This window comes from Camelus bactrianus, chromosome 32 (assembly GCF_048773025.1).
Source record: "Camelus bactrianus isolate YW-2024 breed Bactrian camel chromosome 32, ASM4877302v1, whole genome shotgun sequence".
Classification (NCBI taxonomy): Eukaryota; Metazoa; Chordata; class Mammalia; order Artiodactyla; family Camelidae; genus Camelus; species Camelus bactrianus.
Window position 1 is genome coordinate 21997287 of NC_133570.1, and position 15262 is coordinate 22012548.

At 43.1% G+C, this 15262-nt stretch overlaps 1 protein-coding gene across 3 annotated transcripts in view; it reads left to right on the forward strand.

The window, feature by feature from the left end:
- The window catches only part of SPECC1L (sperm antigen with calponin homology and coiled-coil domains 1 like), a 112618-nt gene that overhangs the window by 28646 nt on the left and 68710 nt on the right, over positions 1 to 15262 (forward strand). For 2 of the 3 annotated variants that reach the window (XR_012503690.1, XM_074356451.1), the window contains exons 3-5: positions 6407 to 6560; positions 9637 to 11270; positions 12452 to 12659. Coding sequence is in view for 2 of the 3 variants with exons in the window: in XM_074356451.1 (XP_074212552.1) it covers positions 6407 to 6560; positions 9637 to 11270; positions 12452 to 12659 (1996 nt within the window). In the remaining variant the exon portion in view is untranslated. The remainder of the gene's footprint in view (positions 1 to 6406; positions 6561 to 9636; positions 11271 to 12451; positions 12660 to 15262) is intronic. The other variant, XM_074356452.1, reaches the window with a different exon arrangement.

The window sequence follows — 15262 nt, forward strand, 5'->3', positions numbered from 1 at the left end:
CATTAACAGTATGAGTGAGCAATCCATCTCTGAAACTTGAAGGGTAAAAATTTTAAACTGATCTTAAATTTTGAGGTGAAGATGCAGGCTTTGAAGCTTGGACTTTACCCGGAGAAGCATATACTCTTTGGTTGTGGTATTTCATTATTTGTATCTATCTGTTTTTACCAGATGACTTGTGTTTTGCATCTGTTATTAAAAAGTTGGCTAAAAATCTATTCTTTCATCAGTTTCATTTTTTGGACTGTTATTTATGGGCGATGTGTATGTGTGAGAATATATGTATATTTATAAAATTGTGTAACAAAAAGTAAAAGAAATAGGGAAAAATATCAGAGAGCCTGCAAGTACCTTTGTGTAAAAGGCAAGTTGGAAAGTGCAGAGTTGTTTCTTGTTTTGTTTTTACTTTTTTTATGAAGTGGAACCTACATCCAGAGAGGTTCGCAAAGCATCTGTGTTGGGCTTCCTGAGTCTCCGCAGGGTGAACACACCTGCGGCCACCAGCCAGGCCAGGAAACAGCCTCCCTGCCCCTCAGCGCCCCCGACTCCCCCCCTACTTCATTAAGTCCCTTCCCATTCTCTCCAGCGGTAACTGTCACCCTAACTCTACCCCAGAGGTTCATTTTGCCAGTTCTGGGTCTCTGTATAGATGTACTCGGACGTGAGGTTCTTTTAGTTCTGCGTCGGTCATGATATCACCCTGTTGTCACCTGCGGCACAGCTCCTCCCTTGCTGACTACTAACCCGAGGTCATCCACCTCACCTGCCGTGGATGGACATCTGTCTGGAGTTTCCTTTGGGGCCATTAAGAACAGTACTATTGTGAACATCCTTACACATGTCTCTTGTACACACGTGCACCCATTTCTGTTGGTTCCATAACCAGGAGTGAAATCACTGGCTGGTAGGGTACACAGTGTCCACCTTTAATAGATAGATGGCTGAATCAGCTTCCGAAGTGGTTACCAGTTTGAATAGTCTCAGCTGCACTTATACCCGTCTTTTCATTGTATCCATTCAGGTGTGTGTAAGGGATTCCAAAGTGGCTTTAATCTGCATTTGCATATTATCAATGAGATTAAGCACTTTTTCATGTTTTGTTTTTTTTTTTAATGTGTTTAATGTATAGTAGATATCCTCTTATGTGAAGGGCCTGTTCAGATCACTTGCCCATTTTTCTGCTGTGGTATCTTTTTTCTCAACCATTTTTTGGTAGTAAAATGCGCATAACATTTACCATCTTAACCATTGTTAAATGTGCAGTTCAGTGGCCTTAAGAACATTCACGTTGCTGAGTAACCTTCACTGCCATGCATCTTCAGAACCTTCTCATCTTCCCAAACTGAAACTCTGTCCCCATCAAACACCAACTCACCCCCGCTACCCCAGTCCCTGGCAACCACTGTCCTGCTTTCTGTCTGTGTGAGTCTGAGTACTTCATATGAGTAGAATTATACAGCATTTGTATTTTTGTGGCTGGCCTATTTACCTCAGCATAATGTCCTCGGAGTCCATCTACAGTGTAGCATATGCCCAGTTTCCTTCCCTTTTAAGGCTGAATAATATATCATTATGTATAGATCACATTTTCTGTATCCATTTTTCCGTTGAGGGATACTGAGTTGCTTCTACCTTTTGGTGACCCTACTTTCAGTTCTTTTAGGTACATACACAGAAGTGAAATTACTGGGTCATATGGTAATTCTGTTCTTAATTTTTTGAGGCACGACCATACCATTTTCCATAGCAGCTGCACTATTTCATATTCCCACCAACGGTGCACAAGGGTTCCCATTTCTCTGATCCTTGCCGGCGCTTGCCTTTTCAGGCTTTTTGGTAGCAGCCATCCTAATGGCTGTGAGGTGGTGCAGTGTCTCTGTGCTGACTTCCAGGCCTTCACCTGTTCTAGATGTCAGCCCTGTGGCATTTACCTGTGTTGCACGCGTTTCACCCACTCTGCTTTCTCTTTCTACTTCTTTGATTGTGTCTTTTGATGAATGGAAGTTCTTATTTTTTTGTTTTTTGTTTGCTTTTGGAAGTTCCTAATTTTAATATAGTCCAGTTTGTTAATCTTTTCTTTACGCTCAGTTTTTTTTTATGTGTGTGTGTCTGAGTGTTTTGTTTATAAAATCTTTTCCCGTCCTGAGGTCATGGAGATAGTCTCTTATACATTTTTTCTAGAAGCTTTATTATTTTACGTTGTATATTTAGGTCCTCAATCTATCTGGAATTGATTTTTTAAAAGATGTTTCTTTGTGTGTGTGTGTGTGGGGGGGTGGTAATTAGGTTGATTTATTTATTTATTTCAGCGGAGGCACTGGGGATGGAGCCCAGGACCTCATACACGCCAAGTGCGTGCTCTGCCGCTGAGCTCTGCCCTCCCCCCGCCAGTTGGTTTGGAAGACTGTCCTCCACGTTTGTGTTTGTTAGTATCCCTGTGATTAGATTGGGGTGACACGGTTTGGGCAGTAGTCCCACAGAAGGCATGTGTGTTGGCGCAGCGTCTCCAGAGGCACGTGGGTGTCAGTCTTTCATTCCTGGTGATGTTGATTTGGTTAAGATGGTGTCTGCTAGGTTCCTCCATTATCAGGTTACTATGTTTCCTTTTGTAAAAATAAGTATCTTATTAAAAATACTTGGACACTTTGTAAATGTCTTTTTCCTCATCAAACTTTCACCCTAGTTTTTAGCAATTTTTGGTAATTCTTTCCAGAATTATTACTATTTTTGTCAAATGGTAATTTTCTAATTCTGTCATTCCTGCTACATTTACTAGTTGGCATGCTACTGTAAGGAAGAGTTTTCTATGTTCCCCCATTTTGTATTTTCATTTATATTAGTGAGGATTCATGGATTCTTATTCAATGAGCTATAAATTAGTAGCATCATTTATTTTGATGCTTAGATTGTCCCCTGTTTGGCCAGTGGTGGTCCCTTCAACTGGCTCCTAGGTCCTTTCGGTATGTTCCTCTTATTCTTTGAGCAATGTCTTTCTCTCTGGCATGGTAAATTGCCTACTTTCCAAGCCCAGCCCTAGAATCAACCTTGTCTTTAAGGAGGCCTTAATCTTTTCAGTAGAGGATAGAATTTACACCATCTGAAAGCTAAGTGTGCTCATGGCTTTTGAAAGTGTTGTTTTTGGAAAGCACACGTGTATGCACATGTGTGCATCATACAGATCTGTGTCAATATCTGTATCGGCTTCTCTTTATATGCATTAAAACCTCAGAGTTCACACTGATGCTTCCAATTCCAGTTGATATACAAGGTTGATAGTAGCCTTTTCCACTTTCCACAATTGTAATCCCTTCCTCCGACAGTAGCTTTCATTATCCAAAATAGATTTACTTATTTTACCAACCCTAGAATATACAGAAAATAGAGATTTGCTCACTGATACCACTGCAAAAAACGGATCTGCCAGCTAGCATTCAAAATGTATACTTTTTCGTTTTTAGCTTGAGAGTTTGAGGATTTATGGTCAAAATGCTGTGTTCAGAAGATACATGGATTACCCCCTGCCCTCCCCCATGTAATTATAATAGTCATTAGAAATGCAATTGGGTCCATCTGTTTCAATTGTGTTCCATTTTAGCGCTCCCCCCACTCTTGTTTATCTACTCCTTTACCGTGAGCATGTAAAACACTCAGTCACAACTCTGGGAGATGCGCTCAGAGAGGGGCCCTCCCTCCCCCACTCCTCCGCACTCTCCCCGCCTGCCAGTTGGAGGTGAGCAGTCTGATTTAGTTTTTCTTTAACCTTCCTGTGTTTCTTTTTGCATAAGTGAACAGATGTGTATTTTTTATTTCCCCTTTCTTACACTAAAATTGACATAATTAGGTATACTTTTACACTTTGCTTTTTTTCACTTAATATATGTCTAGAGATACCTCCATACCAGTTTTTAGCAGTCTTTCTCATTCTGTTTATATTTCCTTGTATGGATGTACTACAGTTTATTCAACTGCTTTCCCACGTATAGACCTAAGGTGTTTCTAGTATTTTGCAATTAGAAACAATGCTGCAATGAATAACTTTATGCACATGTATTTTTGTGTTATTGGAGGAGTGTCTTCAGTTGAATTCCTAGAAGTAGAATTGCTGGCCAAAAGGTAAATGCATATGCAGCATTGTTAGACGTCACCATATCCTTCCGTAAGGCTCTGTCTGTCCAGTCGAGTCCTCACCAGGAACTGACGAGAGAGCCTGCCCCCACACCTTTCGCGGAGGGGTGTGTCGTGCTTTTCTCCCTCTTGCCGGTCTGATGGACGTGGCGGCTCAGTGCTGTCTGTTTGCATTTTTCCTAGTGTGAGTTAGACTGACCATCTTGTTTTGTACATTTGTGTGAATTGATTGTATGCAATTGTGCACTTTACTCACTATTCTTTGTGGTTTTTGGTCTTCTTCCCCATGATTTTTAAGAGTTCTTTGTGTGTTAGGGATATTAGTCCTTTACTGGTGAGGTATTTCAAATACACTTACCTAGTTGCTCATGTGTGGTTTCTTTTCTTTTCTTTTCCTTTTTTTTTTTTAACTTTGCTTATGATAATTTTTTAGCCATACAGTTTAAATTTTTTAAAAGATTTTAATTTTTACTTAGTCAAATTTTTCAGTTTTTTGTTTTAATCATTCAGGATTTTGAATAATAGAAAGACTTAGAATTTGTTTTTGATATCGTGTAAAATAGGGCTGATTTATTTCTTCTTTCCTTTCTGAATATACAATTGACCTAGCACCACTTAGTGAAAATCCATTTTTCCTGTACTGCTTCTTTGGTCATAAATACAGTTTTTTTCTGAATTCTGTTCTGTTCCACTGGTTAATTCGTGTGCCAGTGTTGTGCTATTATAGTTACTGTGATCATTGCATAGATTTTGATTTGGTACTCTGATGTATGTTTAACTTTTCCATTACTTGAAGACAAATTGTAAACAGAAGTGTGACAATTAAGCCACTTTTTATAGGACTATGTACGTGGTCTTTAGATGTAATTATTATGAAAGAAAAGAATATTTAACTCATGGAGGAAGGAAAATTAGTTCAAAGATGATTTTAACTTTAATTACCAATATAAATAAGATGATATGAAAACGTAAGAGTATGCTAAGTTTATTTACTGATTAATAGAGGAGGGGCAAATTGACGGGAAGAGGTGTGACTTGATTTTTTACATCATAGTTGATGAACAATTTTATTAAGAGAAACTAGTCTTAAAGAAAATGAACAATCCTTAATGATTAATATAGTATCCCCCTTTCTTGTTACATGATCTAGATTTTTTGTAATGTGACAGCCCTAAATTACCAAAGCCTAATTCTGACAGTTCATTTAAAACATTAAGCCTTGTTCTGCATCTTTCTGGAAAGCCAGATTGACGTACCTAATGGCACTGCTCCATACGGAGTTCCTGACATTCAGAACTAGAAGAGGCTTTAGAGATGAGTTATTTATGAGCTATTCTGCTTAGAAGAAATGAATTCATTGTGATAATCTGAGGATGAGCCTGGCTCCAGATGGGAAATGGCATAAATCCACTGCTTAACTTGTGCCTTCACCTTAATGGGCAAAACTTTCAGTTTTTTTATTAAAAAAATAAGTTTTTCTTCTTTCTCACAGATCTTTAACTCCCCTGTGTTCTCTCATTTCTCTTTTTCGTAAGGGATAATTTTATACCCAATCCAGTTATCCGGAGTGTTTGTTTTCTTTTTAAGAAGCTCCCATTTTTTCAGTCATCTTTATAAAACAAAAACAAATATTACAAAATGGTCCTTCTCAAATAATATGGTCATTTAGGCTGACTAACCCTCACTCATTAATCTCCAGTTTTTAAAATTTTCATATTACTTAGGCCTTGAAAAAAAAATCTCCTTTCAATTTTGGTTTAAGTTAGACTACTGAAAAACTAGATAAGGTAAGAAAAATAAATTTTGGCATAACCTCTTCTAGATGTTAAATCACTTTAGAGCAGTGAAGGTTGTTTCTGACTCCTGACACTGTTTCCCTCTAGACATTGTAAGGTGGCATCGAACTTCCCCGAGGTAGTGTGTGTGATGTCTCTCGGATGTCCTGGCTCGTAAACTGTGTCAGGCGTGAGAGGGTAGCAAGGAGGACGTCTTCACTGTTTCCCCCCCTTGCTGAGTCTGGCCTGTGGGGCCGACGTAGGCTTCCGTCAAATCTTGAGTTCATTGTGATTTTCATATTTTAAAAAGAAGTGCATGATGGTTTATAAACCAGTAAAGAGGTTCTGTTTTTGTAGCTCAGCATGAGGCGCTGCTTGGTAACTGTTGGAAAGTCTTTGTAGAGCTCTTGGACGCGACATAAAAGTCCGGGGCTTTGTTTAGTCTCAAAATGTTATTTAATCTTGCTTCATCTAGTCAACTTGTTTTTATTTTCTGTTGCTTCTAGACCAAGAGCAATGATGACCTTTTAGCTGGGATGGCTGGAGGGGTGACAGTGACCAATGGTGTCAAAGGAAAAAAAAGCACCTGCTGTTCCACTGCACCTTCTGCCCCCGCCCCCACCATGAGCACCGTGGAGAACAAGTCTAAGACTGGCACAGGTATGAGCGTCCTGCTGCCGCTTTGTCTGAACGGGCTGAGTGCAGCAGTGGGGAATTCTTCTAATCGTAGAAAGTTTCAAGCGTGTGCAAGAGTACCGGGTATTTCAACCCCAAGTACTCATCACCCTTGTCACCCGGCGGCCACTCCTAGCTCCGTGACCCCCTCCTTCCCCCGGATTATTTTGAAGCGAATTCTAGGTGTTGTCCACAAATATTTAATTATCTTTGAAAGATAAGGGTTCTTTTAAAAATATATTCTCAATACCGTTATCAGTCCTTAAAATAATTAATAGTCATTCTTTGAGTCATAAATTGTTCAGTAAGTTTGTGAATTTCCAGCTGTCTTAGAAATAATTACGTATATTTATTTACTTATTTGTTTGGATCAGAATTCACCAGATTCATTTAAAGTCCATGTATTGGTGAATTGTCTTAAATCTTCTTTTTTAAATCTTTGAATCCTGGAATTTAATTTTTGTAGAAATGGTTGTTTGACCTGTAGTTTCCCATGATCTGGATTTTGGTGTCACTTCCCTGTGATGTCCTTGGCCATGTTCCTTTGTTCTCTCTGTTGGCTGTAAATGTCACTGGACCCAGAGCCTTGGGGAGACAGACCCAGTTTCCTTTCCCTTGCTCCTTCCCAGGGGGTGATCGGCTGGCTGTCTCGTTCCATGATCAAGGCCAGGTCCGTTCATGCCAGTTCTGCCATTCTTTCTTCATCAGCAGCAGCAGTTTGTGTTCAGATCTCATTCTGTAGTCCAAGGAGTAATGCTGTCATATTTTACTTCTTACACTTATAGAAAAAAACTTTAAAACTTCCAATAAACTTAAGATCATGTGTTTATGATGAAGCTTATGAGAGCAGACTGGCAGAAATTACAGCTGACCATAATCTTTAGGTGCTTCGCCCCTCTTGTGTGTATTGGATTCTTTCCTGGTCCATGCTTGCCTTCTGTCCCCTCTCCTGCTTTGACCCTCGGGAATCTTGCTTCCACCAGCTCATGCCCCTCTGTGAGCAGGGCGCTGTGGTCGCCAGGAGGAAACGTGGAAGTCCTTACTCTTACTTTGTGCTTTGCAGGCATTATTCCATTTTATCCTCACGACGGCCCTCTGAGATGGAGGCTATTTTAAACTTCATTTTAGGGATGTGGAAGCTACCCTTAGGAAGCTTAAGTCTCCTGCTCAGAGCCACGGCCTTGCTTTCTCAGTGACTGTGTTCTGGGTGCCTGTTTTGTACCAGGATGCAGAACTGGTGGCGGAGCGAGAACTAAACTTGGGTCTTTTCCTCCCGAGCAGGGTCGGCACCACGTTTAACATTCCAGCTTCTGTGGTAAGAAGGAAACCAATACTTCAACGCCATCCAGATCTCCTCCTATCTTTAGTCTGTAGAGTTTCCTGGTGAGATCACACGTGTTTGCACACGTGGTTGGTTTATTATCTTTTCCTTGCTCTTAAGGAGGTCTAGCCCTTGCTCCCGGGATATGGCCTTCCCTTAGTCTTGCTGCCCTGCCTGCCATGTCCCTCCTTCGCTGTTCCTCCTTCTCCCTCACGTGTACGTGGCATCCTCTAGGCGAACTTCCGTCAGAGCACTCTCTCCCTGCGCTTCTTCCCTGCTCAGGAAAATTGACTCAGCGTTTATTGCTGCGGCTCACCGAACTCCCCCTGGCATTCAGGGCTCTGTAGAAACCTACCCCCGCTGCTTCCACTGACTCTGTGACCTCCTTTCCCCTTCCTGTGTACGAGGCTCACTTCTGCTTCCTCGTCCTGGTCTGCCTCATGGCCAGCCAGCATTCCTACCCCTGCTCTACACCTGACCCCGGGCTCTCTTCTCGCATCATGTAGACGTTTAGCTCCTTGCTAGCTATGGAGCCTCGTGCCTGCCACATAAGGAACCAGTTGGTTCTTTAAAAATGTTTATTGATCAGGTCTAGGTATTGTTTTTCAAAGTGAAAAATATTCTGTTTCTTAAATGTTTATGGATATTTAAACATACTCCTATCCTTTCTATATTAAACACATGATCATGTCAGTTATTTGCACAGGTTTAAAATTTTAGCAGTAAGTAAGTGTGATTCGTGCAGCGTATGTGATTCACATACTGTTATAACTTAACGTTAGCATCATCGTCTTCTAACACTAAGAGAGGCAAAATTGTCTGCTGGTTAGTTTGCAGATTTTGGAGCCACACTGCCTGCCTGCATTTGAATCTTGGTTCATCCCTGTATTACCTGTGGGATGCTGGAAAATTATTTAACATCTGTTTTCTTTTTGTTGTTTTTTGGGGGTTGGGAAAGTAATTAGGTTTAGTTATTTTAATGGAGGGACTGGGGATTGAACCCACGGCTTTGTGCATGCTAGGCATGTGCTCTCCCACTGAGCTGCACTCTCCCCCTTTAACATCTCTTCATGAGTTTCTTCATCTGTAAAGCAGGATGACAGTGATGAAGCTTGTATAAGTGAATGTGTATGAAGTGTTAATGTGTGCATGTGTAGCCAAGTATAAGCCCATGTTATCTGTCATTATGATTCTTGTTATTAGTACTATTTATGTGGCATTTTAAGGTGTGAAAAATTTTTGCATTTACTTTGATCATATTTTTTTGTGCTTATTATTAGCTTAGATTTTCTTGTTCAGAGCTGCCTTTCCCTTTCTTGTTCGTCTGTGATCTTCCTTCACTGTCTGTCTCTGCAGTTGGTTTGCTCCCTGACTATCTCTAGAGTCACCTGCACCTGGCTTGCCTGAGGACATTATGCCGGGGCCACCTGTCTAAAGCTGTGGTTTAGAATTCAAGTTCACGTGTATAACTGTTTTTCATTGTGACAGCTTTATTGAGATATAATTCACACTCTATGAAATTCACTTTTTTACAGTATACAGTTTAGTGTATAACTTCCTTTTCATTGATAATTAGAAGATGAATGACATTCTGGTTTGGCGGAATCCTCTAAGGCAGGATTAATGTAGGTCAAAATCAGTGTGTAGTTCCTTTGATTTCATCACATTGGACCTGAAACATGACTCTGTGCCTCTTTATTGCTAATTTTTTGCCTTAAATTCTTTGTTTTAAACATGTAGGCACAAGTTCTTCAACCAAGCGGAGCACTTCCACAGGTAATAAAGAGTCCAGTTCTACTAGAGAAAGATTACGTGAACGTACCCGACTAAACCAGAGCAAAAAACTGCCTTCTGCAGGTCAGGGAGCTAATGACGTGGCGCTGGCTAAACGTTCCCGCGGTCGCACTGCTGCGGACTGTGATGTTCGCATGAGCAAGTCCAAATCGGACAATCAGATCAGTGACAAAGCTGCTTTGGAAGCCAAGGTGAAGGATCTTCTCACGTTGGCAAAAACCAAAGACGTGGAAATTTTACACTTGAGAAATGAACTCCGGGGCATGCGCGCTCAGCTGGGCATTAGCGAGGACCGTCCCGAGGGGGATGAGAAGTGTGCGGAGAAGGAGGCCGGCACCGCTCACCAGCCAACTGATGTCGAGTCCACTTTGTTGCAGTTGCAGGAGCAGAACACTGCCATCCGCGAGGAGCTCAACCAGCTGAAAAATGAGAACAGGATGCTGAAGGACAGGCTGAACGCACTGGGCTTCTCCCTGGAGCAGAGGTTAGACAACCCCGAGAAGCTCTTTGGCTACCAGTCCCTGAGCCCAGAAATCACCCCCGGCAACCAGAGCGATGGAGGAGGGACTCTGACTTCCTCGGTGGAGGGCTCTGCCCCTGGGTCCGTGGAGGATCTCTTGAGCCAGGATGAGAACACCCTCATGGGCCACCAGCACAGTAACTCTATGGACAACCTGGACAGCGAGTGCAGCGAGGTGTACCAGCCCCTAACGTCCAGCGATGACGCGCTGGACGCCCCGTCGTCCTCAGAGTCGGAGGGCATTCCCAGCATGGAGCGGTCTCGGAAGGGGAGCAGCGGGAATGCCAGCGAGGTGTCCGTTGCTTGCCTGACAGAACGGATACACCAGATGGAGGAGAACCAGCACAGCACGAGTGAGGAGCTGCAGGCCACGCTGCAGGAGCTCGCTGACCTGCAGCAGATTACCCAGGAGCTGAACAGTGAGAACGAGAGGCTGGGCGAGGAGAAGGTTATTCTCATGGAGTCCTTGTGTCAGCAGAGTGATAAGTTGGAACACTTCAGCCGGCAGATTGAGTATTTCCGTTCCCTTCTGGATGAGCATCACATTTCCTACGTCATCGACGAGGATGTGAAAAGTGGCCGCTACATGGAATTGGAACAGCGCTACATGGATCTAGCTGAGAACGCCCGCTTTGAACGCGAGCAGCTCCTTGGGGTCCAGCAGCATTTAAGCAATACTCTGAAGATGGCAGAGCAGGACAACAAGGAGGCTCAGGAAATGATAGGGGCGCTGAAAGAGCGCAACCACCACATGGAGCGGATCATTGAGTCTGAGCAGAAGGGTAAGGCAGCCTTGGCAGCCTCGCTGGAGGAGTACAAAGCCACGGTGGCCAGTGACCAGGTGGAGGTGAACCGCCTGAAGGCCCAGCTGGAGAACGAGAGGCAGAAGGTGGCGGAGCTGTACTCCATCCACCACTCCGGAGACAAGTCTGACATTCAGGATCTCCTGGAGAGCGTCAGGCTGGACAAAGAAAAAGCAGAGGCTCTGGCCGGCAGCCTGCAGGAAGATCTGGCTCACACCCGGAATGAAGCCAATCGTTTGCAGGACACCATTGCAAAGGTATCGTTCCCAGCGGGGAGAGCGTCCTGGGCCCGCGCTGCGCAGCCGCAGCACCTGGTGCTGGCGCGCCATGGGCCCTTTGTAAGCTGGCGTTTTTTTAAGCTCCAGAATGCTTTTCTTGAAGTGGGATGGACTGAAAAAGTGTTCTTAAAATGATGTCACTTCCACTCACTTGCATTTTGTTGCTGTTTTCCTGCCTGTGAGAGGATGGGGCTAGAGTCACAACTCACAGAAGTTGTCCCGAGTTCTGGGGACGCCCAGGGGAGCGTGTTGTACAGTTTTATATCCTCTTCCCTAAGGTGGTTTGATGTAAGGAAAATGGAGAGCCAGCGTCCCAGGCTGTGGGCTGTGTCTCTTCTCATCCTTCTGAGTTTGTAGTTATTCAAATAGAGTTCTTCTGTGAGTTGAAAATACTCTCGGGGTACGAAGAGGCCTGTGCTTTGTCCCTGCGGGGGACCTTAGAGCTTGTTGGCCCAGCCCCCTCGTTTTACACGCAGTGTGATAGTGAGGAGTCTGCAGCCCAGGGTTGCTGCACTCTGGCTGGGACTCTGCCCCACATGGCTGCTCAGTAGTGTGTTTTTTCGTTTTGCTTATGTAGTATTTATGTGCATGACTTATGTGCATAATTATGTGCATAATTATTTTGTCTTACATTTTTTCCTGTTTAATGATTTTTACAGTAGGAAACAGTGTATCTTTGGCCAAAATTTGAATAATTTAAACCTTCATTTGTTTAAGTGATGACTTAGAGATACAATTTAGAAGATGTGTCATTTGTTGGAGCATTTATGTTGCGGGCCACTATGAATTAACACTTTGACAGTGACAATATTTGAGAATTTTTTGTTTCCATTTTTAATTTGCTATTGAAACTGTCACAAATCAGACATCGTTTTTGTGGGAAAGCATGTTAATTATTAATCAGATGCATGACTTCAGTCCAAATTTTGGAGAAGGGAAAATTTCCAAAGTTTCCTGAAATGATCTCAGTAAGTTCAGCGATACGTCAGCATGGTTGTAGTGATGTAGCAACAAACCAGGCTTAATAGGCATGTCATGTGCAGCCCTGAGTCCCTGCAGAGCAGCTCACTGCCCGCTTCCTGTAGAAACTGTACCTCCATCCTAGCGTGTATCTTAGAACAACTCTCACTTTTCTCACCTGCACCGTCAACTTTATGTAGGTAGAAGATGAATACCGAGCCTTCCAAGAAGAGGCTAAGAAGCAGATAGAAGATTTGAACATGACATTAGAGAAATTAAGATCAGAGCTGGAAGAGAAAGAGACAGAAAGGAGCGACATGAAAGAAACCATTTTTGAACTTGAAGACGAAGTTGAGCAGCACCGGGCAGTGAAACTTCATGACAACCTCATCATTTCTGACCTAGAGAGTAAGTGTTCTCGTCCCAACACGTGGGAGGAGTCTGCATTCAGTAACACAGTGAGGGTGGGTGTCTTGACGGGGGCGGTGGTTCCAAGGCAGGAGCCCTGTGGCCCCGGACACCTGTGTGTGCAGCGTGCTGCCCTCGGCAGTTCATGGTCTGGCCGCTGCTTTGTTCCTGAAGCACTGTTACATGGACACAGTACTTTAAAACTGAGCTTAATCATGGAGATCATTTAAGTGGAAAGGTAACAGGGTTATTATTTTCTGGATCTTAGGAGAAGCCATGTATTATCCACGTCTAGTGATGCAGGTGTGCTGAGACCCACAAACATCCCGCTTCATAACCTTACACCTCAGGCATAGGCTGTTGTTTATGTGTCAGATTTTCCTCCCTTCCATGCAGCGCTTACGCTCAGGTGGAATTGAAAGTCAGATTTCAAGTTGTGTTGTTCACTTTTTGAAATAAAAGTTAAAAAAACTATTTTGTTATTAATTCAGACTTGTAAAAAAGTTGCAAAAATAGTACAGAGCATTTCTGTGTGGAAAATTGGATGAGGAACAGAAATTTGCATGATCTTAAAATGTCTTCCCACAGACTTTTTTATGTTGCAAACGAGGAAAAGAAACAGCCAGAGATTTTACAGTGACCAGGCAATCATGTCAGTGACAGAGACGTGGATACTGGACGTGACATCCCCAGGCCAAGTTTTGGCTGAGACATAACTTCAGTTAATCATAAAGAAACAGTACACAGAAAAAAGTGAGGAATGTTGTACCACAACGGCTGAGAGCGGGTGGGGCTGTATTCCTCAAAAATGCCCATGTCCTGAGAGACTGAGGTAGAGGGAACGTTCCAGGTTAAAGGAGGCTAAGGAGACAGGACAGTCCAGGTTGCTCCAGGTGCCTGGACTGACCCCAGGACTGTCGGGAGAGGCCGGGGATGTGGGGACAGAACTGGAATGTGGGTGGAAGATGCCACGTCATTATCAGTGTACAAGGTTGGTAACCAAACTGCATTTCTGTTAAAGAGTGTCCCTGTTGTAGGAACCACACACCGAGTATTCATGGGTGAAGGACCATGGCGTGTATCCTTAAAGGGTTCAGGGAAGTTTGGGGGGTGGAGGCAGACAGTCAGGGATAGGAGGTGGCAAATGGTAAAACAAATGGTAAACAGTTCACAGTAGGCAGGTCTGAATAAGGGTGTATGGGTGTTCCTTGTACTGTTTTCGTAAGTTTAAAATTATTTTAGAATAGTACATTTTATAAGTTCTTATGTGTTTTTCATCTAGATTCCTCAAATGTGGACACATTTTCAGTCATAATGCACTTTACTGGTGGCCAGGCGGGGACGGGGAGGTAGGGGTGACCTTTGTGGACGCCTTGGTTCAAGCTTTGTAAACTTCTGGTTCGTGATGCTGCCCCTTGAGCGCTGGCAGGCTGTTACTTGACTGAAGATCGACAGGCAGATGCAGCGTGGAGCCAGATCGTGTGTGCCATGGACACAGACGTGGGTCAGGGGGGCAGCTTTAGAAGTCTTTCCAGGAGAGAGTGGGTCTTTTTCAGAAGCCCTCAGCATGCCTGGTGACAGTTCTGAGCTCCGGCTAGTTGACCAGCATCTGTAGGTTGACCCCAGGGTTAGTCAGAACATTCCAAGGCATCTGGATACAAAAGTAGCTGACTTGGGACCGTTTCTTAGAGACATAGCGATGAACTTTCTCTTATAAAGTTTTAAAAAAACTTTTAGTTTAACATTATATCTACTTTTTATTTCATTGTCTCTGAACTGAGAGATTTATCTAATTTTACTTCCTAAATGTAGGAGGTTGTAAAATTTTCAGATTGTCTTGGAAGTTCTGTGCATTTTCCACTTAGTGCTTAGTGATAGTAACAGCCTTTTTCCCTTGCGAGCTTTTTGAGTTGAACCTGGAAAGAGCAACACCTTGTGGTAATTGAGGGTAATAGCTACAAAAATGTTAGATGAGGATTCCTGGGACAAAACTTTTCAAATCATTGCCAAAGTAAAAACTACATTAACGTTATGTGGATTTTAATTATCAGATGGCTAAAAATTCTGAATAAAGCCTTTTTTAGCCATGTAATGTGTCTCTCCAGTTTTTTGAAATGGAAAATTGAGGTAACAGAAATACATGTGGAGAATAGTGTGGTGGTTCGCACCAACTGCTGTGTGACAGTTGTTGACGCTTTGCGGCATTCACCATGTGTGTGTGTGCCTCCAACTGAACCAGGTGGCAGTAAGCTGCAGACTTGATGACACTTAAGTCCCAAACACTTGAGCATGCACCTCCTGAGCCTTGTCCTCTTAACCGCGGTGCTGCTGTCAGAGCTGTAAAGGTAGTCATACTTCCTTGGCTTCGTCTCAGAGCCTGTATGCAGGTTTTCCCAGCTGTCCCATAGTTTTCTGTATACTTTTTTGTAGGAACTTGGATCTAGACAGGTTTCATGCATAACAATTAATTGTCAAATCTCCGGAGTCTGATAGGAGTTAATTTTTTTCCCTAGAGAATTCTAGCAGTCAGGATTGATGCTGAGTCAGCCCTTGGTGCAGGGGCGTGATGGCCAGAACACTGTTTACTGAGAAATTGAGATTTT